Source organism: Leptodactylus fuscus, chromosome 9 (assembly GCF_031893055.1).
Source record: "Leptodactylus fuscus isolate aLepFus1 chromosome 9, aLepFus1.hap2, whole genome shotgun sequence".
Classification (NCBI taxonomy): Eukaryota; Metazoa; Chordata; class Amphibia; order Anura; family Leptodactylidae; genus Leptodactylus; species Leptodactylus fuscus.
The window spans coordinates 27,374,618-27,399,337 of NC_134273.1; the positions used below are offsets into that span (position 1 = coordinate 27,374,618).

The 24,720-nt window shown below is 43.6% G+C and overlaps 1 protein-coding gene across 1 annotated transcript in view; it reads right to left on the minus strand.

Annotated features, from left to right (window-relative positions):
- TDRD5 (tudor domain containing 5) overlaps nt 1-23,785 on the minus strand; it is a 39,702-nt gene extending 15,917 nt beyond the window's left edge. The window contains exons 1-10 of the mRNA XM_075287896.1: nt 23,670-23,785; nt 19,631-19,861; nt 16,847-17,234; nt 16,259-16,736; nt 15,243-15,326; nt 13,150-13,206; nt 9,693-9,864; nt 9,242-9,342; nt 4,075-4,286; nt 1,143-1,355 (exon numbers count right to left, since the gene is read on the minus strand). Coding sequence (XP_075143997.1) covers nt 1,143-1,355; nt 4,075-4,286; nt 9,242-9,342; nt 9,693-9,864; nt 13,150-13,206; nt 15,243-15,326; nt 16,259-16,736; nt 16,847-17,234; nt 19,631-19,859 — 1,934 coding nt within the window. The 5' untranslated portion in view covers nt 19,860-19,861; nt 23,670-23,785. The remainder of the gene's footprint in view (nt 1-1,142; nt 1,356-4,074; nt 4,287-9,241; nt 9,343-9,692; nt 9,865-13,149; nt 13,207-15,242; nt 15,327-16,258; nt 16,737-16,846; nt 17,235-19,630; nt 19,862-23,669) is intronic.
- Between the last annotated feature and the right edge of the window lie 935 nt (nt 23,786-24,720).

A 24,720-nucleotide genomic window follows, 5' to 3' on the forward strand; every position in this document is an offset into this window, starting at 1 on the left:
AGTATTTTGACCCCAGAAACGCATTAGATGTTGTGGGTCTAACAGGAGTTAGACCCTCCTAGTGCTAGGTAGCTGTGGGCTCTTATACTTGTATCCTCTACATCATTGTGGGAGTTCCTTATTGATTTTTTGCTGCCTAAATCTTGCGCGGACATTAGCATCGGACACCGACGCTAGTGTGAACGCCCCCTTACACGCCATTGTTTATTTAGGATACAACGAAAAACTACAAAACATCTTATTTAGTAAAAATGCTATAACTAAGAAAAAAATTCTATATGTTTCATATCACTCCATTTCTAATGATCCACTGGTTTATGCTATTTTTTTTTGTGGTTGGTAAACAGAAAAAAAAGTGATGGTTTGGAAAGCCACGTATACAATACATATGCATTAAAGGGGCTCTATCAGCAAAATCGTGCTAATAGAGCCCCACATATGCGTGAATAGCCTTTAAAAAGGCTATTCAGGCACCATAAATGTTATATTAACCCCCGATCCCGTTTTTAAATAAAAGGATAAACACATATATGCAAAACTTACTTGAACGTGCACCCTGGGCGGGGGTGCACGGTGCAACGTCAGCTTCGGCCACGCCTGCCTCTTCTGTCTTCTTGGAGTAACGCCCTCTTCTCCGTGTCTTCTTCTCGTGAAATCCCGCGCCTGCGTAGTAGTGCTTCCCTCCGAATCGCTACTGCACAGGCTCACTTGCCATTTCACTTAATGGCAGTTCGCGATTGTACTGCGCATGCGCAGTACTGTTGCGTACGTCTACAGGGACTGAGCCTACGCAGTAGCGATTCGGAGGGAAGCGCTACTACGCAGGTGCGGGATTTCACGAGAAGAAGCCGGAAGAAGACACGGAGCAAGAGGGCGTTACTCCGAGAAGACAGAAGAGGCAGGCGTGCCCGAAGCTGACGTCGCATCGTTTATCCCCGCCCAGGGTGCACGTTCAGGTAAGTTTTGCATATATGTTTTTATCCTTTTATTTAAAAACGGAACCGGGGGTTAATATAAGATTTACGGCGCCTGAATAGCCTTTTTAAAGGCTATTCACGCATATGTGGGGCTCTATTAGCATGATTTTGCTGATAGAGCCCCTTTAACACATAGCACACATGAACACCAGAAAAGGGTCTTACTTGAGAAATCGTAGCCAACATCTTTTTACTACAGCCACAGAACCGTAGTCCGGGTAGAACACTTGAACCTCCTCAGAACTGATGACCGCATGGATGATTACTCTGTACCACCACACGTCTCCATCTACATTGAGCGCAAAGATTTCACCAACAGTAACATATTTGTCAGGCACAATATAACGGTTGGACACACATTCATTTGCATAGCAAAACCTAGGAAAAAAGAAAATATATATTTATATTATTACACATTGGTCTATCCTACTAATATTATAAGTGTGAAAGTTTGTGTGTTTGGATGTTTGTGAGTTTGGATGTTTGTTCCTCAATCACGCTAAACCGCCTGGATGGATTTGTGTGCAATTTTCCACAAACATAGTTTTCCCTTAGGATTGAGTCACAGGCTACTTTTGGTGCCACTAAACAACATGGCTTCCTAGCAGGAGACTCACAAAAGCAGGACTCCTAGCCCCAGCTATAGACTTACACACACTGCCTGGCATTTCCTGCCTCAACCTGCCTGCACACTCCTTACTGTCACCTCAGGAATAGCCCTCACTCTACTCACTCACTATATAACAGATGTCTGTACTACATACACAATACAACAGATCACATTGTCTGTATCACTACATACACAATATAACACATCACATTTGCTATCCCACCAAACTTTTTAAAGCACTTTTACAATTTCACACGTCTGTGTCCGCCCAATTCTCAAATCACCGCAGACGAAGTCGTGGGTAAAAGCTAGTAGTCTATATTTTCAAAGAACTTTTCTTGGATCCCAACATTTGGCATTATGTAGCTTAATGGGAACAACATGGGAACAATAAAAAGCTTGCCACAGCAGAGTGGGGGAGGCCTGGAGAAAAAAAAGCTTATGTTTAGAATGGAGCAAAACTTGGAGTAGCCGGTATACACCACCTCACGGACCCAGGAGAGGGAGGCAGTGGCAAGCCAGGACTCCAGGAAGGAGAGAAACGGAACCCTCATACAAGAGAGGGAAGATCTCAGAAGGAGAAGGGCCTGGAAGAGGGAAAAAAAAACAGGGAAGCTTAGGACAAGATTGCCAAGAGACCTGGACTAGAATAGAGGGCTACTTGGAGTGCGAGTCACAGGAAGACTGTGCTCTGCTTCAAGAAGGAGGAGCCAGTCCCTCTGGTGGAGGAAATTATTAAAGATGGACTTCACACAGATGTGCAGATATGATCCATTTATTAATCACCAGTCCGATGTATTTGCAGATAAATACATCCAAAAGTGTTCCCGTAGTGTATTGCAAACGCTACAGAGTAATATTACAAGTAGAGCAAAATGTTTTTCGGTCACAAAATAACCCACTTCAGACTCTGTCGCACTGATGAAAGGTCCTCCAGAAAAAGTTGCATTGGTTACAAATGCAGCTCAATAGCACAGCAGATGACCTGGTGGAGGAAAGAGCCGCTTCTGTCATCGCCAGAGAAGAACTAGGCAGCGTCAAAACAAAAAAGGCAGCCCTGTTGATCCCAGGGAAAGGGACGGGCCACAAGCACCTCTAGAGGATAAAGCATGCCGGAAAACGGATGCAAGGGAACAGCATAGGCACCCGCTGCTTCAGGAAAGCACTGCCCAAAAACCTGGAGACATAGAGGGTTTGGGAAACAAGTAGCCGTACTTCCTTGTCTATGCCCCAGGAGGGGGACAAAACAGGAGAGAGGGGCAACACGGTGGCTCAGTGGTTAGCACTGCAGACTTGCAGTACTGGAGTCCTGGGTTTGAATCCCACCAGGAACAACATCTGCAAGGAGTTTGTATGTTCTCCCCATGTTTACGTGGATTTCCTCCCATTCTACAAAGACATGTTGATAGGAATAAAAAATGTACATTATATAGGGCTCACAATCTACAAAAAAAAAAAAGAGGGGAACAACACAGGAGAGACCCCTATGGAGCTGCTTAGCCCAGGAAAAGCAGGTCTTGATGACAGAAGACACACATGAAAATATCAGGGAGGCCGATTCCTCTACCAAAAGCAGGATAGAAGTCAGAGAGGGCCAAACTGTCACGGGGTCCGCTGCAGGGGGTACCAAACACTGCAGACATGTCCAAGATGGTTCAAGTGAGGCCATTATCCTATTAAGATGGTCTACGTGTGTGATCCAAGATTGCCTGAACTGAATCCTGACAGGTGTCCAGAATAAAACTAAACAGCTCACCTGTGAGCTGATCTACATTGGCCAGCTTATGGAACGGATTACCAACCCCCTTAGAGAAGAGTCCAGGAGAGAGGAGGAACGGGGGAGAATAATACTCACCTATCTTCTATTCTTCTCATATTCACCCTGTCTGGCGTCTTCAGACACTGCAGGGTCATCCCCTCGGTAGGAGCTCACTCGTGGGAGTGGGGTCACCGGAATATCCAGAAAAATATAAACGATGCAAGACAGAAAGACCTGTGTCAGGTCATGACTTCCTCTTAGGACACTAGGTTCAAAACTGACTAGCACAGGGTCTGCGGGTGGGATACAGCCCAGTGGGCGGAGACAACAGCTTTACATTCTCCTAGTGTCAGCCTCCTAGTGCCAGGATCTATATCCCATGGTGCTGTGTCCCACAGTGAAAAAAGCGAGAAAAGGGTGTTTTGTTTTGTTTTTTTGCTTTTTTCTCGTTTCAATTTTTTCGCCCACATTACCAGTATGTCAAACACAATATTACAAGGTGCCATTAGGATGATAACTTGTACCGCAACAAGAAATTCAGAATTTTGTATAACATTCATCAGTTTTAAGTTCAGTCAAAATATTAACATTTGCCTCTAGTATTAGTTTTCTACCAGCAAGCAAACTTGCAAAACATGACTATTTCAAAAAGTGCCCACAATTTCATCCATCACTTGCATCCTGCAAATTTGCCAAACACTTCAAACAATGACTTTATCATTTCTCACCTCATTTCCATCATCATGTCTTCCAGTTTCAGAGAGGTGTCTCTACTAAAACACCGGATGTAGAATTCACTCGGAGAAGTCACATTCTCCACATAAACCCCAACCATGAAGCCACGTTTCATACGAGACAAAGAGCAAAGCTTCTGCTGTCTCACTGCATCAGGCGGGATCTCAGGCCCAGTGACTGGCACTGGCACATCCACATGGCTCCACTGAAAGAGAAATATTACAACAATCATTGCCTCAGTTGGGGCAGACGGACAACCAATACACCCCCTCCCCTTCCCCAGCAACTACTGCACCCAAAAACTCCAACCATTTAAAATTTTTGAAATTTTCCAGTAGCTGCTGCATTTCCCCCCCTCGGCTTATACTCGAGTCAATCAGTTTTCCCAGTTTTTTGTGGTAAAATAAGAGGCCTCGGCTTATATTCGGGTCGGCTTATACTCAAGTATATGCGGTAAGTTTATCACAAGTTAAGCAGCGTTTGAAAAAAAAAAGAAAAAGAAGGCAGGGGTTTCCAGGCAAACAATACTGATGAGCTATCCTTAGGCTGGGTCACCAATATCAGACTGGCAGAGGTCTGACACCCAGGACCCTAATCTTTAACCGTTTTCAGTAGCTGCTATACGAAGAACAAAGCTAAATAGGGGATATGTTGAGTTACTGAAGCTCAGCTCCTATTCACCTGTATAGAAGCGGAGGTGCAGTAACTCAGCACAGCCATTACTTTGAGAACATCTGCTTTCGGCTCAGTTCTTTGTATAGCACCTGCTGAGATCCCGGGTCCCCAAAAATCTGACATTATCAATACCTAAATCCGCTATCACACAATAATATTTTGAGAAAAGCTGCTAAAGTTATGACAGTCATATGCTCATGTCCAGTCAAAAGGATAGGTAACAGGAGTAGCGGACAGATATGTACCACAACATGTAAACATAGTTACAAATTTTCTCTCATACACATACAGTGCCTCTTCTAGAGCTCCCCAAATCAGAGCTGGGAGGTATTTCAGGTGCTTCAAACTGATTTTCTTTAGTCAAAGCGAAGCAGATCAGGAATAAATATCTTAACATTTCCTTTAACCCTATAGAGACACAGCTCAAAAGTGACTTGAGGACCAGGCCTCTTTTTTCAAAACTGACATGTGTCACTTTAAATGGAATTACTTTGAGACGCTTTAACTTACACAAGTGATTCTGAGATTGTTTTTTCGTAACACATTGTACTTCATGTCAGTAGTAAATTTTTGTCAATATGTTTTGTCTTTCATTATGAAAAAATAGGAAATTTGGTGAAAATTTTGAAAAAAATGCAGTTTTCAAACTTTGAAATTGCAAGCCTTTCAAATAGAAATCCATACTACCCAAATTTTTTCATAAATATAATTAACCATGTCTCTGATTTATGTAGCAATCAAATTTTAATCACCCTTTCATTTTTTTCAGATATTATAAGGCTTACAAGTCAAGCAGTAATTTTCCAAATTTTCAAGAAAATTTCCAAAACACATTTTTCAAGGGACCATTTCAGTTCTGAAGGGTACTTGAAAGGCCTCTCTAATAAAACCCCCCGAAAATCACTCCATTCTAAAAACTGCACTCTTGAAAGAATCCAAAACAGCAGTTAGAAAGTTTCTTAACCCTTTCAGCATTTCACAACAATTACAACAAAATGGAGGTCAAATTTACATTTTTCAATTTCTGTCACTAATATATTCATTTAGCCCTAGAATTTACACATTTACTAAGGGTTAAAGGAAAAATTGCACCCCACATTTTGTTACAAAATTTCTCCCGAACACGACAATACCCAATATGTGCTGGTACCCTAATGTACGGGCACACGGTCGCTCTCAGAGCGGATGGAGCGCTAATTGGATTTCGTAGGCCAGATTTTGCTAGAATACTTTTCAGGCACCATGTCCCGTTTGCAGAGCTCCCAAGGTGCCAAAACAGTGGAAACCCCCAAATGTGACCCCATTTTGGAAACTATACCCCTCAAAGAATTTACTAAGGGGTATAGTGAGCACTTTGACCCTACAGGAGTGTAACAGAATTGGCCCAACAAAAGGAAAAGTGACATTTTTTGCTATAAAATGTTGCTTTAACCCCAAATTTTGCATTTCCACAAGGGGTTAAAAGAGAAAATGCACCCCAAAAATTGTCAAGCATTTTCTCCCAACTACAGAAATGCCCCTTATGTGGATGTAAAGTGATGTATGGGCATACTGTAAGGTCCAGAGCTGAAGGATCGCTATTGGGATTTTAGAGGGCAAATTTAGCTGAAATCTGTTTCAGGCACCATGTTGCATTTGGAGAGCCCCTGAAGTGCTAGAACAGTGGAAACCCCCCTCCCCAAATGACCCCATTTTGAAAACTAGACCCCTCAAGGAATTTATCAAGGGGTTTAGTGAGCACTTGGACCCTACAGGTGTTTCACAGATTTTTTTTTTACCATTGAGATGTGAAAATGAAAAATTACTTTTTTCCAATAAATCGTCCATTTAGCGCCATATTTTTAATTTTTACAAGTAGTTAGAGAATTAAAAGCCCCCCAGTTTGTCACACAATGTCTCCTGAACACGGCAATACCCCATATGTGGCCATAATCTGCTGTATGGGAACATGGCGGGGCTCAGAATGGAAAGAGGGCTATTTGGCTTTTGAGGGCAGTTTTCTGGTGCCATGTCGCATTTGCAGAGCCCCTAAAGTACCAATACAATGGAAACCCCTCAAAAGTGACCCCATTTTAGAAACTACACCTGTCAAGGAATGAATAAAGGGGTATTATCATTTTGAGCCTAAAAATGCTTCCCAAAAATTAATGTACAAAATGAAAATTTTAATTTTTAAAGAAATCTGCCATTTCGGTGCCCAATACGTTGCACCCACTTCGTGTTGTCAGAGACCTGCACTCCTAAAACTATTAAGTGGGCCATCCTGAGGGGCAAAAAATTATATATGTAGGTATAAACTGCTGCTTGGGCACATAGCAGGGCTCAGAAGGGAAGGAGCACTGCGCTTTTTAGCTTTTGGGGTACAGATTTAGAGGGACTTTCTAGGTGCCATGATGTTTTTGCAGAGCCCTGGAGGTGCCAGTGAACTGGAATTCCCCAAGAAGTGACCCCATTCTGTAAGGGCAATTTTAGGGTCTCTGCAAAAGTGTCATGGCATCCAAAAAAAAACAAACAAACCGTCTAAGTCTGTGCTACAAAAACCCAATAACCCTTCTTCCCTTCTGTGTCTGGCTGTGCCCTAATATCAATTTATACCCACATATGACATTACGTGCATTATCCGGGGTACACCAGTATCATACATGTGTCATATATGTGGCATAAAATGCAGTTTGGGCACACAGCAGGGCGCAGAAGGGAAGGAGCGCGATGCGGCTTTTGGAGCGCAGATTCAGATGTTTGGTATCTGGACGCCATGTCATGTTTGTAGAGCCTGTAAGGTACCAGAAAAGTGGATTCCCCAAAGGTGTGACCCCAGTTTGAAAACTGCACCCCTCAAAGAATTTATCAGGGGGTGTAGTGAGTATTAGTATCCCAGACGTGACTGCACAGCGGATGGCGAAGAGTGAATATATAAGCTGTGCGGAGGACATTGCAAACACCGAATTTCCTACTATGTCCCAGTAGCTCCTATAATTGGGGGAGTCACTCTGGGGGTCACTTTGGGGTCACTTCTGGTATATTTTCCCTCGTAAGCTCTAAATCTGGGGTGTCCCCTGATATTCGCTCGCACAGCTTATATATTCCCTTCCTGACGCCGCCAGTTGTATTCTAATGATTTGGCGATGTTTGCGGGTTTTTATTCTTGCATTACTAGATGCTATATTTTCTTTACTTTTCTGGTGACGCAGCCATATAAGGGCTTGTTGTTTGCGGGATGAGATGTATTTTGTAATGACACCATTTTTGGGTGCCTACAACTTACTGAATACATTTTATTAACTCTTTTTTTGCTGGATTTAAATAAAAAAAATCAATTCCGGTATTGCGTTTTACCTTGTAAATTTTTCGCCATGCAGCGTACAGTATAAGTAACATATTATCTTTATTCTGTGGGTCGGTACGGTTACGGCGATACCTCATTTATATTATTTTTTTATGCGTAACTAATTCTGCAGAACAAAAACACATTTGGAGACATAAATCAATGTTTTTTGCATCGCCATCTTCTGAGAGGCGTAACATTTTTATTTTTTGGTTGACAGTGTTGGTTGGGGGCTTATTTTTTGCGGGACAATGTGTGCTTTTTATTGGTACTGTTGTGAGGTGCATTTGACTTTTTGATCACTTTTTATAGCACATTCTGTAAGGTGAGATGGCGAAAAATCACTACTTCCGGCGGGTTTTTTCCGTTTTTTTTTTCCGTCATTCACCGTGTACATTAAATATTGTTTCAGTTTTCTTGTACAGATTGTTACGGACACGGCGATACCAAATATGTATTGTTTTTATTAATTTTTAGGTTTTTTTTTTATATAATTCATTTTCTATAGAAAAAAAGGGTTTTTGGGGCTTGATAACTTTATTAATTGTTTCAAAACACTTTTTTTTTTTTTAACTTTTTCATGTGTCCCTATGGGACACTTGCATGAGTGAAGCTTGCATCACTGATCCTGTTTACAGAGTGAGTCACAGGCTTCAGTAAGAGCCTGCACGTTATCACTCTGTAAACAGGAAGTGAGGCTCGGCTCGTGCAGACGGACGGGACAGCTTATCTTCAGGAGATCCCGCACAGGATAAGAAAGGTAAGTGGGACTCAGGACTGCCAGGGGTGACTAATCAGACCCCTGGCTACATGGTAGGGATACCAGCACCCCCCGATCTCGCAGCTGGGGGTGCCGGGGATCCCTACAAGATCGGGCAACCCGTTGTTTGCCGTGATCATGTTTGATCACGGCAATCAACGGGTTAAAACCCAAAATCAGCACTCATGTCTGATGGAGGGGGATGGAGCAGGCTGTTAGGTGTCAGATACAACTAACACCTGCTCCAAGAATGCCCGCACTGCGCTGCGGGGATTGTTTACATCCATGTGGTACTATTACCACATCGGTCGTGAAGCACTAGACATCCATGTGGTAATAGTACCACATGGGTCGGGAAGGGGTTAATCATTACAGGGTCATAAAAGAAACAGAGTAATACCAAAATCTTGCCATCTACTGGAGAAATGATCACAGGTGGTTTCAACCTCTCAGGTTTCTCTGTGTAGTAATCCCATCTGGTAATAGTGTCGGCAGGAGCACCTAAAAAGGAAAAAAAAAACCAGTTTGTACTGGAGGTGATAGGAGACAGCAGCAATTTATAACAGATAAGGCTGTGTTCACATCTGTGTTGGAGACTCAGTCTCAGTACATGTCCAAAATTGCCGGGAAGAGAAATCCTGCAAGTCTGACTTTTTGGTCCAGCAGTTTCAGTTTAACAGAACGGACAGCAGACGGATCTCATGTTAGTTAATGGAGTCCCGTCAGGCTCCATATTTGACCACTGTTGTAGTAGTCTGCCCCTCCGACAGACCAGAACAACAGATAGGCCGATGCTAGAGTGAACCAAGCGTAATGATGTAAGTAGGTAATTTCTACCGTTGTATACTTACCAGTTGTCTCACCATGCTCATGTTTCTTGTTTTTTGATTCAATGTCAAAAAGACGCCAATCTTGTCCATCTTTTGAGTCCTCCAAATAAAGCAAGTCACCCAAGGATCCTACAAGGTCCAACACAGACATAAACCCCAACTCTTGAAATGGCAGCTCCTTTCCTGTGTATTGCTAAGGACAGACAGAAGTTAAACGTCATAACATAGGTGGCTCTCCCAAATGATCACAGGCGTTGGTTATGTCAGCAAAAATAATAGAATTAGGATTTCAATCATAACATTTCAAGGAATCTTACTCTCCAAATACACATTGTGTGCAGGGTATGAACTATGACAACCATTACAGTATTACAGGCCACAATTTACAGCAATCTTTACTTCGCCTGTAATGTCATAAAACCAATTTGACCTTACAATGGAAATCCATGGCCAGTTTATATTAGGGTATAAGGACATCATAGAGGTGGCCCTGAAACCTGGACAGAGGGCTGCTTTACAGGGGTTTTGTTAAAGGGATTCCATCATTAGAAAACTTTTTAAGCTAAATACAGGTGCCCAGTGCTGTATGAGCGCTGGGGAACGCCCTCAGTGCTGCGAGAAAATTAATTTACATAAAGAAGTAAGAAGATATTTCTAAGGAATGGCGGTGCAGATCAGAATAATAAAGGTAAGAGAAGCATAGCCTTTCTTAAGGCTATTCCTACGTGTATTTAGTTTAAAGAGGGTTTCTAATGATAGAATCCCTTTAACCCCTTAAGGACCAGGCCATTTTTTGGTTTCGCATTTTCGTTTTTCCCTCCTCACATTTCAAGAGCCATAACTTTTTCATTTTTCAGTTCACAGAGTCACATGATGGCTTATTGTTTGCGGGACAAATTGTACTTTGTAATGGCACCATTCAATAGGCTGTGCAATGTACTGGGAAGCTGGAAAAAAAATTCAGAATGAGGTGCAATTGGAGAAAAAATGCATTTGCGCCATTTTCTTATGGGTTTAATTTTTACAGCGTTCACTGTTTGGTACAAATGACATGTTACCTGTGTTCTACGTGTCAGTACGAACGCGGTGATACCAAATTTATATAGTATTTGAAATGTTTTGATACTTTTAAAAAAATGATAAACTTTGCAAAATAGAGAAAAAAATTTGTGTCATCATGTTCTAACACCTGTAACTTTTTCATATTTCCATGTATGGAGCTGGTTGTAGTGTCTTTTTATGCGGGACAAGATGACGTTTCTATTGATACCATTTGGGGAAAGATCTGATGGTTTGATCACTTTTTATTCAATTTTTTATAGGAAGCAAAGTGTGGAAAAAACCGCTTTTTGGCTGTTTTTATTTTTTTTGCCGCTACGCCGTTCGCAGTACGGGATAAATGTTTTAATATTCTAATAGTTCGGGCATTTTGGAGCGCGGGAATACCTAATATGTTTAATGTTCTATATTTCAATAGGCTTCCGGCTGTCATAGCAACCGATCACCGCCCTCATGTGACGTTCAGGAGGGCGGCGATCGGCAAAACATGGCGGCGCCCATGCCGACGGCGCCGTTTACACACTGCGGTCACGTTTGACCGCAGTGTGTAAAGGGTTAACAGCAGCGATCGGCTCGGGCACTGACCGCTGCTGTTAGTGGCAGGTTCTGGCTGTATGATACAGCCGGCATCTGCCCTTTATGGAGCGAGCTCAGCGTGTGAGCTCGCTCCATACATCCCCATGCGACCCATGACGTACAGTTACGTCAAGAGTCGCTAAGGGGTTAAAGACAATTATCTCTTATCCATATCTCCTTACCAGTGTGCATGACCAGTTCTCCATTCACTTTTATGAGGCTTCTGGAAATTGCCACCACAGAAACGTATAGAAGTGAATGGAGTGCCAGTCATGATGGAATGCACTTGTATTTCATTCACATGAAGGGGGCTTGGGGGACTTGTCCTGTTCTGTTGATCACTGGGACAAGTGCCTTTAATAAAAATAATAATAATAATCCCTTTCAATCAGAAGCTCCCATTCTGGCAGAGCTATTGTGGTAAACAAGGCAGTTCATTTATCTACATGAAAGCATTTAAAAAAAAAAAATAACAATAACCACCTCAAACATTGCTTCTTATTTTTTTTTGTTCTGGTTCCAATTTAGTTCTATGGGAATCCACCTGAAAAAAGGGAAGGATTCTTTTTTTTTCAGCTTGCAGGAAAAAAAAAAAAAAAGATCTTCCAGCAATAGAAATCTGCCACTGTCTCCCATTGAACTCAACGGAATGCAGATTTTCAGACACGAAAACCTGCTCAAAAACTCAGTGTGACCATACCCTAATAAATAATATACCGTATATACACGAGTAGAAGCCGAGTTTTTCAGCACAGTCTTTGTGCTGAAAAAGTGCTCCTCGGCTTTTACTAGAGTCATTACGGTAATTTTCTGCTAGAAGGCCAGGAACGCAGACCCCTCCGGTCCCCATACCTTTAAAGTTCCAGGCCAGCCGACCTTTTTCCGATGACAGCCGGAAGCCTAATGAAGGCTCCCAGGCCTGTCATCGCTATATTACTATTGCGGCAGGTCTATGACTCTTCGCAATAGTAATGTATAGAATCTCTCATAGACGGTAATACACTTGTATTGCCTTCTATGGAACTTGCAAACAGATGATTGCAGGTTCAAGTCCCCTGGGGGGGGGGGGGCTAATAAAATAGTGAAAAAAAAACGGTTTAAAAAAATGCATTCAGCGTCTGCAGGTGAGTGTCTTCTGCTCTCCGCTGTGAAACTTTTTTTTTTTTTTTTTTTTTTTTTACCAGACACAAGTCCATGCAAAAAAAACAGTTTCGCTGCGGAGAGCAGAAGACGCCCACCGGCGGACACTTTTCAAACCCATGAATGAATGGGTTTGAAAACTGCCAGCCGGTTTGTATCTCCTGCCCAGTTTCTCGGGCAGGAAACGGAAACCTGCATAACGGAGATCGGGCGCTAGTGTGAACCTGCCCTCAAAGTAGAAAATTACTGTGAAACACATAAACATTAGGTATCCCTGTGTCTGAAAGTGCCCGGTCTACTGAATATAGGGGATCTGCAGTGCTCCTATTCCGTCGGGAAAGGGTTAAAAGGAGCACTGCAGATAGCCTATATTCAGTCAGGCTGAGTTCCAATTGGGCGGGAAAAAAAAAAAAAACAGCCCTCAAGCTCAGGGAAGAGGTAGACAGACAACCAAAACACCCCCTCCCCTTCCCCAGCATCTACTGCACCCAAAAATTCCATCCATTTTCATTTTTGAAATTTTCCAGTAGCTGCTGCATTTCCCCCCCTAGGGTTATACTTGAGTCAATAAGTTTTCCCAGTTTTTTTGTGGTAAAATTAGGGGCCTCGGGTTATATTCGGGTCGGCTTATACTCGAGTATATACAGTAATTTACCGTTCTTTGGGGGGGGGGGAAACCAAACATTTAGGCACAGAATCTTACCTTAAATGCAGACAGTAGCTGTGAAATTGGGAGCCCTTCCGTATGCTTACAAACAACCTGTATCATACATAAAGTAGGGATTTCAGATCCATATAATTTTACTCACTTTTAGCACAAAACAATGAAAGCATATGTAGCAAGTAAGTAAATATTAGTAACCATACATGGAGACCATTCAAAGGGCTGTCAGTGTAATAGCTTCCTTCTCTGACTAATAGAAGAGAAATATATGGTAAATTCTTGTATATTATAAATTATATAATAACTTTATTAAATCCTACTTTAGAATTCGGGTGTCTCACGAGAGAGCAATGCATTGCGGGAGCTCAAAGGACAGTGACACAGAGATAAAAATTTGACCACATATCTGCCAGGGCAGTGTACATGTTCCATGGCCCCATAGATTGTAAGCCCTTGCGGGCAGATCCCTCTATCCCACCATTCCAATGCTCACTGTTAGTATTGTACTTTGTGTGTTTTGTGTATTGTATGTAAACCCTGATGTGTACTGCACTATGGAACTTATGGTACTCTAGAAATAAATAAGCATTGACTTTTTTATGGACACTCAGCAAAACATTAAAACCAACAGCCACAGAAAAAAAATGTTAAAAACATTAAAGCAAGTAAGTGCACAAGCTTAAAGGGAACTTACCATTTTTACAAACTTCTAAAATACCATAGTCACATGTCACTAGTTTAAGGGCTGTGTCACATGGCAGAGCTCAAAAGTTGGTTAGCTGAACTTAACTCAGCTCAATATCAGTTCAGCTGAGCAGTGAACAGGATGGTAAATGCCGCCGAAAAATGCACCATTTTCTAAATTCCAAAGCTAGCTGTTTAGAACAGCCCTAAATCAATGTGTGGAGTGGGAGGGCGATACCCCCACCAATTGCTAAATTAACAGACTGAAGCCCTGAGCTGAGCTCTATTCACTTCTCTTCGGCTCTTTGACTAGTGGTGTGTAGATTTTAAAAAGTCCAAAAACCTTCCAAGAGTCTGTACACTGCTCAATGCACTCTATCAGAAGAGCCAAGCAAAGGCAATCCAAAATGGAGGAGCCGAGTGCTTTTTGTCCCTTAAATTAAGCAACCAGTGCGGGTCTCAGCACCTACACCCCGCCAAACAAAACTTCTGACATTTCATTATAACATGAAAAGTTGACAAATAAGATGATATGCCCTGGTCCTTTTCTTCTACAAATTGGACAGGATCTCTGAAGTCAGGAACCAAATCAGGAAGTTACAACATACTCCAGCAATGCTGTATGACATTGAACCATACCCCTTAAAGCATACCGCCACCGCCAAGTATAAAACATATAGGCCAGGGGTGCTCATATTTTTCCAGCGTGTGAGCTACTTTGTTAGCTGACCAAGGCAAAAGATCTACTAGGGCGGGGCCGGGGCGGGCCTGTGGGCAGGGCCGGGGCGGACCCATGGACAGGCTTATGGGCGGGGCGGGCGTGTCTGTCTGCCGGGCGGATCGTGAGAGCAGGAGACAGTGGCGTTCTGTGGCCGCCCAGGGATCCTCGGTGTCTGTTCACAGCGCAGGCTGAGAGTTATCTCTGGACACTGGTAGGCTGGGGCTGTGGCAGCCCCGCCTGCCAGTGTCAGGAGGTGACTCTCAGCCTGCACTGTGAACAGACACCGGGGATCCCTGCATCCCGCGATCGACCCATACGTCCTTTGCGATCTACCAGTAGATCGCGATCGACGTATTGGGCACCCCTGATATAGGCAAATATGAAAACCTTTGTATTATATCTTACTGAAGAAATAGGTTTATTCTTCCACTTATAAGACTGAGCTACTTTTTACATAAAAGTCTAAAGAGAGAATAACAGCAGTTGTACTTGTTATTGCAGCTCATCCTACTCACATCAATTGCACTATGTAACCGTAGCATGACATTATAGAACCTCTGAAACAGCCATGGAGCTCCACTGCTGCTCTCAGGTGACAGACCCCACTGTTAGTAAACTGCTAACCCTTCCTAAAGATAGGTCATCAATTAAAAAGTTCCAGAAAACCCCTTTAAGAAAATAAAGAAATTTAAAAAAAAAATAACGACATCAGTTGTATTGGACTTACATTTTTTATATCTTGTCGAAGATCATTGCCAATAACAAAACCAGCTCTTGTCTGTGATAAACAAAGTTTCAAGTCTTTATCAAACTGCAAGGAAATAAAGTTTGAGTTCATATAAAGTTATTGAAATGGTTACAATATCTGTCCGCATTACTAAGAGAAAAAATATAGTTAGAAAACCAGACATGGGAGGACCAGATGAGTGCCAGGCCAGACTCCACCTGAGCATGAGTTCAGACCTTGGGCATTTTGAGTCTTGAATACTGAACACATTTTGGATATTTAGCAAGCTTTAGCTTAAAGAGGACCTTTCATGTCCTCTTGCACCTGCGGTTTTGTATACTGCTGGGCAGTAAGGCACGCCCCCTGTGACAGTACAGGGCTATAGAGAAGTACTGACGGGGGGGGGGGGAAGCCTTCCTCACAGCTCAGCTAGACAAACAGCACCGATACCTCCAGCCCCAGGGCACATGGGAAAGCCGACAATGCGCTCAATTCAGTGTACTGTTGGCTTTCTAGCAGTATATAAAATCAGAGGTGCACAAGGTCATGAAAGGTCCTCTTTAATGGCCATGTACTGTATAAATATTTTTGGATGGGCTCCTTGTGCGATTTTTGAACACCTTTAGGTGTAAAAAGATATATCCTGCAGTATAATGATTCTAAAACAGACTTAATTACGGTTCATTGTAATCTATGACACATTTTGCTAAATTATTAATTATGTCTAACCTAAGGCAATTGGTTTTATCCATCGATAAGACAGTACATATTGGAAGAAGAATGAAAAGGGAGGGTGGAAATGGAGCAGAGACCTACATTCTAAGAATGAACTGTAAGTCCTCAACATAAGTCACGGCTCACGACAGAAAATCCGGCAGACTGTTTTGTGCGCATTATTGTTCCTTCAGGGCCAAGATCTTTATAGCCACTCACCTTTTCTACTTGATAGGGAGAGACTCCCCACTATGAACTCAGAATACCAAAATGACAACCCCATTAAGACACATTAACCATACCTTCTCCTCGAGGCACTGTAGACTGCAGTCTGTGCTAGGCTTTGCTATTTCAGCCTTTATAATACCTGTATTTAAGTTTGGGCTCCTAGAAGAATCAGTGTCAATGAGAGGTATAGGTTCAATGGGAAGTATAGGTTCACTGACTGCTTTATTAGCACTGCTCTGTGCGGTAGAAGACTGGCGGGAGTTTGTCGTTATGCCATTTTCTATATCTAAATGTTCATTTCTTACAGGAGAACAAACAATTTCAGAATCCATTCTCCTCTCACTGGGCCCCTTAGCAATTGGGTTGCTGGCAAAGAATTGTGTCGCTGCCTCCATAAACAGCTTATCCAAGGTTGTAATGTTAGCCGACTGAGGGACTGTAGAAGGCAGTGGTCTCTCTGTAGCAAGTGATATTTTGGGAGAACTTTGGTCCTTTTTTACTGAAACACTGCTAGTTCCTTTGAAAATGTTTTCAGAATTTGGACGTTGAAAACTTGAGCCTAAGAAATGGCAAAGAATAAGTCAGAAATTAGCAAACTGATAATAAAATATAATAATAATATATAATAATAATATATAAAAAGTAGATCATAATGATAATACTCACTTTGCAATATTCTGTTATTCACGGGAGTCTTAAGCATCAGCAATGATCCAACTTTAGTCTGTTGCACTTGTACAAAGTCAGACACTGACCTCAGGACTTCTATTAAGGAATAGAAGCCATATCGCGTGTACTGAAAACTACGACCAAACCGCTTATAGTAGGAAGTTTCCAATTGAGCCACCAGTAACGGTGATATGGAAAGAAGGTCTCGTAGGTCGCTTTTCACTGACGCTGGAAGTACAGGAGCCACTCTACCGCGCCTCACCAAGTCCATGTGAGATACAGGTCTTGTTATGCGCCGTTTAAGGACTCCTTTCTTTTTGACGCTGTTCTTCTGTCTGGACACCAGCTCGGCGATACTTTTTGTTTCTTCATTAACCACACCTTAATTTATAAAGAAAAGGAAAAGAAAGGGTTAAGTCACACAAATGTATCAATATTACTATAAAAAGCTGTGTTTTCAAATTTTTGCTTTTGTGTGAGACAAATACCACTTGATTTTTCATTGACAGAGCTGTGTGAGGGCTTGTTTCTTGCAGGGACGATTTGGTGTGGAGGAAGGTGGGGTAATACATCAGCAATTTTTTTTCCCCCAGCACAGGGGATAAATAATGTATTCGTTTTTTTTGTAAGGGTTGTCGTAAATGTGCCAATACCAAATATGCATTTTCCAACTACGGGACTTTAACAGTAAGGGGCTTTATCATTTAGGCTGGCGCTGCATCTGGTGATATACACCGCTGAAAAAATAAAGGGAACACTCAAATAACACATCCTAGATCTGAATGAATTCTCTTATTCTCATTCAATTTTGTACTGAACAAAGTACTCAATGTGATGACAGCAAAATCACACAAAAATCATCAATGGAAATCAAATTTATTAACCAATAGAGGCCTGGATTTGGAGTCCCCCCAAAATTAAAGTGGAAAAACACACTACAGGCTGATCCTGAAAACATGTCAAAATGAGTTTCAGTAGTGTGTGGCCTTCACGTGCCTGTATGACCTCCCTACAACGTCTGGGCATGCTCCTGATGAGGTTGTGGATGGTCTACTGAGGGATCTCCACCCAGACCTGGACTAAAGTGTCTGACAACTCCTGGACAGTCTGTGGTGCAATGTGACGTTGGTGGATGGAGCTGAGCTGGTGACATCATGTAAGCAACAGCTGACACCCTCATTTAACACCTGCAGCCGAGCTACAATAGCGGGTGTTAACCCCTTAGATGCTGCATGCAAACATGACAGCAGCATCTAAGGGGTTAAGCAGTTATAAAGACACCCCCCTTCCCGGGACGAGATTTTCAGCAGCCTGGAGTCTGGACAGTGACCCCAGGCTGCCTAGAGCCCCCCCAGTACCTGGTTGATCCTGCTGGGACCAGGGAAAGTCAGCTTATGCGTCTATAATAACGAATTAGCAATCAAAGCATTGTTGATTCAAGTGTCTTGAAGGGACATATGAAAAAGTAAAAGGTTTTATATACCGCTAGACAGCCGACAGTGAGCTGAATTCAGCGCACTGTTGGTTTTCACGATCTGTGCCCCAGGTGAAGAGTATCGGTGCCGATACCGTAGCTCTTCACCGTCAGAAGGGCGTTTCCAACTGTCAGTGAGGAACGCCCTTCCTCAAAGCAGCGCCTATAGCGCTGTACTGTGAGAGCAGTGAGGAACGCCTCCCTCCCTCTCCTCACAGTACTCATATTCGCCACCTTCTTTTGCTGGTAGTTGGGCTACGGAACTGGGAATCTCCTTCCCCTTGAGGTTTGGTCACTGGCCTTTAGTGTGTGTCATAAGTTTTCTATTTCGTGTAGGGTACAGGAGACCAACCATAAGATTCTCTCTAGATGGTATAGGGTCCCTGCCCTGCTTCATAGTATCTACCCCTCGGTCTCTGATAGATGCTGGAGGTGTCTTTCGGATCGTGGCACGATGACCCACATCTGGTTGGGTTGTCCTCTTCTGCGCCCTTTCTGAACTGGAGTCAGACAGGTTATTTTGCACGTGACAGGAATCGACTTGGCGGATGATCCGGCCCCGCTGCTTCTTTCCATATTTCCCCGGAAGTTCCGCAAACCTACCCACAGACTCCTTGGGTTTTTGTTAGTAGCAGCTCGCTCAGTTATCCCTAGACTGTGAAAGACTACGACCCCCCCTCTCTCCTTGCATGGCTTAATGAAGTTTTGGCTATCCGCACATGGGGAGACTCTGGTAGCCGAGCTTCATCAGGACGATACCAGACTTGGCTCCTCTGGAACCATTTCTATTATTCTGCCGACTTCCGTTCCCTCTTCCCTTCTGTGTCTCCTGTCTGATGTCACCTTTTCTGTCTTGTTTGTCATCTGTTCCCCTGGTTTTACTTCACAGTTTTCATTTATTATGGACTGACCTGAATTGTTGCCCTGTATTGGTATATTGGTTCCGCTGCGCCAGAATCTTACGGATTGTCCTGGAGTTTTGCTTGTATTTGTATACTGGCTCTGCTGCGCCAGGGCCTTACTGTTCCCTCCCTTTCTCCCCCTCACCTGCCCCCTCAGATACTTATCAAATTTTGCACATCCTTGCCACCTCAGAGACTCATTCTATTTGTGCCCCCTCCCTCCTCTCCCCAACCCTTTTTTTTGTTGTATAAAAATTCTTTGAAAAATTTCAATAAACTTTAATGTTAAAAAGTGGTGTCAAATCAGAATATAACAATAACGGACATCTCAATTGTCATGCAAAAAGGACAATCTAGTATAACAAAAGTTCTTTTGGTGACAGTTCCTCTGGAGTACTTACCTGACAGCATCACCGTGCCATCAATATTAGTACGGATGTTGACCACGTCTGGCATATCTAGAAGGAGCTCCATGGTTGACCTGTAGTCTAAGGACTTGAGTGGAAGGGGTGAACCGATCATCATGCGGTAATCATGCTCAAGCTCCTGAATACTGAGGCCAAGCTTGGATGCGATCAGCAATGAGCGCACATCCTTCTTTAACTTCTGTAAGATGCGATCCTTGTTCATTTCTGCGTAATATAGAGTAAAAAAACAAACAAACAAAAAAAACCCACACAATTAGATTTCACTAACGCTAAGCCCCATGTAGCGGGCAGCAGCAAAGAAAGGGAAAAACCACTGCAGTAACGCACCGCGGTTTTTCCCACAGTGCTTTTCACAGAAAGCCCGCAGGTTTCCTTTGCAGACTTAAGCTGGGTTCACACCTGCGTTCTTCTTTCCGTTCTGTGCTTTCCGTCTTCTGCATGCCAGAATATGGAAAGCACAGACCGGGTCCGGCTGTGAGTGGCGGTGAGCGTTTTATGCTCTCCGCCGCGAAACCGGATTTTTTTTATCCGGACACAGAGTACTGCATGTCCGACTCTGTGTCCGGATTATAAAACCCGGTTTCGTGGCGGAGAGCGCAAAACGTGGGTGAGAGAGACTCCTGCAGGTTTCCGTCTCCTGCCTCTGTTTTAGGCAGGAAACGGAAACCTGCAGTACGGAGAGGGCGACGCAGATGTGAACGAGCCCTTACCGCTTCCATACCTATTGGTTTTGGAAATCTTAGCATGTCTGCTCCGTATACAGTATTTTTCCGCAGTGTGTGGATGGGATTCTCTAGAATCCTGTCCACTATGCAAGGACTGCAAAATGCTTTGTTTTTTTTCTGCAGCGTTTCCGCCATGTGGAACCCCCGGCCTAAAGGGGTTTCCTGAGTTTTCAATACTGATGAGATCTCCTTACTATAGGTCATCAATGTCAGGTCTAATAGGGTCCTACACCTGTCACCACCATTGATCAGCTGATATTGGAATCCATGGCCAATGGATGAAACAGTGTAAAAAACTATAAGCAGAAATATCAGCAAACTGATAGGGAACCAAGGTATTTTATGCCATTGTTAATGTCTCCTTCACCAGTGGAGGGTGCTCTTAAAGGATTTGTCCCATCTCAAAGATCCTCTCTATACTGGTAACTTATGTAAATTGAAGACTCATCCTAAATATATTGCTTTAGAAATTCTGCTTTCTTTGCCTGCTATGTGAGCTTATCCCTCCCATTGTTTACACAGCGTTGCTATAATCAAGCACCTATAGGACAAGTGACGTCACTTACTCATTGCTCTTGCTGGTAGGACAATTGTTCAGCTAATTGCAGTTTGCCATAAAAAAAAAAAAAAAAAACAGTGAGCCTGTTCTGTACAAGCATCTGCATATTATCTGATCTGTATAAGTGTTGCGTCCATTTCAGCAAGAGGAAGGAAGGGGGGGGGGGAGAAATTCCGGAACTGACACTGCTGCCAGACTGCTGAGACACTGAGATGGGAAAACCCCTTTAATTTATGATGAGTCTGTGCTTTATCACCAATTAGGTGCTGCCTTCTGGTGCCCTTGTGTGTAGGTGCAAATTTAAGACAATCATAGGTTCAGGCAAGATTTAAGCCAATTTTGTGGCATAGACGGTAAAAAATATGGCATGGGCAGTGGCCCAATCCCAACTCAGTTTCAGAAAAAAGGTGAAACCAGCACAAAAATGTCACCATAGGGGCCACACGGTGGCTCAGTGGTTAGCGCTGCATCCTTGCAGTGCTGGAGTCCTAGGTTCAAATCCCGCCAAGGGCAAAAAACCATCTGCAAGGAGTTTGTATGTTCTCCCCGTGTTTGCATGGATTTCCATCCCATATTCCAAAAAAGAAATACTGATAGGGAAAAATGTACATTGTGAGCTCTATGTGGGGCTCACAATCTAAAAAAAAAAAAAAAAAAAAATGCCACCATAAAAGTGGCGTAGGGAATTTGATGAATCCCCCTCTTGTAGTGGTCCTTTCTGGTTACAAAAGTCCTTCATATACCCATAAACCAATAATTATTTCATTCTTTTATGTCTCAACTGTCTGTACACACAATAAAGATTTTAAAGAGGACGTGTCATCACTTCTACCATAAATCTGGAGCATATTTTCTCATAACTATACTGTTCCTCTGTTATTCCTCTTGAATATTTATGAATAAAGTAAGAACTGGGCATTACTTTCCTACCACGTAGAAGGGAAGTGTCTCTACACAACCTGGTAGTGTCAGACAGTGCAGGGCCACCTGAAATTGCTAACATCCAGTTAGTAATTGAGTAAACTGACAGGAAGAATAGCAGAGGAACAGCTCAACACAGTTCAAAGAAGCATTGCGCCAGATTCTTTAATTACACGTGTCCGACTTTGTGTGTGCGCAAAAAATAAACAAAACAGTTTCATGGCGGAGAGGCTGCATACGGACACCGCCATTTTGCTTGACTGACCATATTTGAGCCGTCCCCAAGTTGTTTTTCCTGCAATTTCGGCGGAATCACAGCGAGGTGACAGCGGCGCAATGTGAACACCCCCTTAGCCACATCCTATGGATTTCACTGTATACATTACTAAGGACTAGTTCACATGGAGTTCCGCGTGTACACATTCCATCGCCGCTGTCGCGACAGGATGCTGGTGCAGTGCACTGGCATCCCGTTGTGGCATCCCACGATGGATTAGGCCCAAATGAATGGGCCGGAGCCTCGCGCTGCAGCTGATTCAGCCGTGTAATCCGTGGCAAGATAGGGCAGCTCGCTTCTTTTTTCTGCTACTAGCGGAAAAAAGAAGTGAACAGCTCCCTTTGAAGTCAATGGGAGTAGCGGATTTTGAGGTGGATTCCGCGTCAAAATCCTCTGTTAAAGAGGACCTTTCATCAGATTGGGTACAGGCAGTTCCATATACTGCTGGAAAGCCGACAGTGCGCTGAATTCAGGGGTAAAGCGCTATTGGTCGGTACCGTAGCTCTTTACAGTCAGAAGTGCGTTTCTGACAGTTAGCCAGGGACGGCCTTCTGCCCAGCAGCGCCTATCACGCAGTATAGTGTAAGCGGGGAGGAACGCCCCCCTCCCTCTGCTCACAGTGCTCGTCCATAAACCAGTATTATCAGGAGGGGAGAGGGTGTTCCTCCCCGCTCACACTTTGGAGCGCAATAGGCGCTGCTGGGCAGAAGGGCGTCCCTGGCTAACTGTCAGGAACGCCCTTCTGACTGTAAAGTGCTACGGTAACGGGACCAATAGCACTTTACCCGGGGCACAGATCGGGAAAGCCGACAGTGCGCTGAATTCGGCGCACTGTCGGCTTTCCAGCAGTATACAGAACTGCCTGTGCCCGATCTGATGAAAGGTCCTCTTTAACGTGCCCCATGTGAACTAGCCCAAAAACATACAGCAAATCTACAGCAACTTCATACAACACAACATTTTGGGTGATTTTTGCTGCTGTGGATTCTGGGGGGCGCTGCTGGCTTTCTGTGATGGAAAGCCCTCTGTATTGTACGTCATGTGTGGAGACATAGAAAATAGCACCAGATGCAACATGTGAACAAAGCCGTATAAATCTGCAGTGAACCCATCATTGTATGACTGAAGGGAGAAACCTGGTTGTGCAGAGGACCCACCTGGAGATACAGTTACTGCAGTTTAGGGGTCACAGAAGCAAAGGGGTAGCAATCACTATGGGGGCCCTGGACCCCTCCCCCAGTCACCTAAAACCTAGCACTATTCTGAATAGCACAACATAGGTAAGATGTTGCATCTGGGCCCAGAAATTTTAGGTTACACCTCAGCACAGAGTCAGGCACCTTACACCACATGATGGCGCCATTAAGACAACTAATACCCAGCTAAAGTACATACTGGGCCTAGTAACACGTCACGTGACTGCCTACGTCTCTAATCACTGGTAAATGCATAGAGAAGCATGGTAAAGTGTCAGGAGTCTGAGGCGTGAGAGTGGCCAAATATACACAAAAATACAGACTGTGCGCTTACTGAACACCACGGCGACTCCCCGACTACAACCCAAGGCCGCAGCAGCTGCAGCACCTCCGGCTCCTCGTCTAGCGCGGGAACTTCCAGCGCGGTACTACGCCGAGTACTGCAGATCCCTCCGCCAGCCCCATACCCCGTCACGTGACGTTGCACTCCTGTAAACTCCGGCTTCTTCCGCACTACCAGACATTGTCGCCGGGGAGAGTCTGCGGCGCACTTATTTTTTAACCCCTGATGTTTTCCCTTCGTAGATATGAAGGATAGTAATGAAGATAGCAAAAATAATAAAGTCACAAGATTCTCCTCTAATGTGTTTACTGGACAGACCCCTCCTACTAACACAGTGACACAGTGGTACACAATAATGGTGTTTGGGCTGTGTACACATTACACATTCTCTGGTATTGGTTTTATTGTATGGAGGCTTTGTAAGATTAGACAGAGAAGCCAGGCAGCGCCGCATTATACCAAGTCCAATCTTGCATCCAATAATAATATGGTCTGCACAAACCCTCTAGGTTATGTTTAGTTTTGGAAATCGTGGCGCGTCCGTAACACGTCTATTGCCGCAAAGTGTGCGCGGGCTTCGCTTGAATCACATCTACTTTGGTCTCATTGCAAAACGCCATAATTTTTTACACCACGTGGGCCCTGGCGTAAAGTGGTTGTGTCCGATCTCTGTGGGCCCAACCCCTAAGGGCTCGTGCACACGGAGTTAACACGCGTGTATTTTAGCATAATACACATGTATAGAATACACGTGTAAAAATAACACTCCCATTGACTTCCCATTAACACTCCATTTGACGTGTTTTTACACGTGTAAAAGATTTCATTGAAGTCAATGGGAGTGTTATTTTTACACGTGTATTCTATACACGTGTATTATGCTAAAATACACTTGCGTTAACTCCGTGTGCATGAGCCCTTAAGGGCCCCTTCACACAGAGTATACGCTCGCTGATTCTGAACATGTAAGACGTTCCGAATCAGCGGCGTTAAAACAGATCCCATTTCTTTCTATGGGGGCCGGCCTACGTGCGCTCCCCAT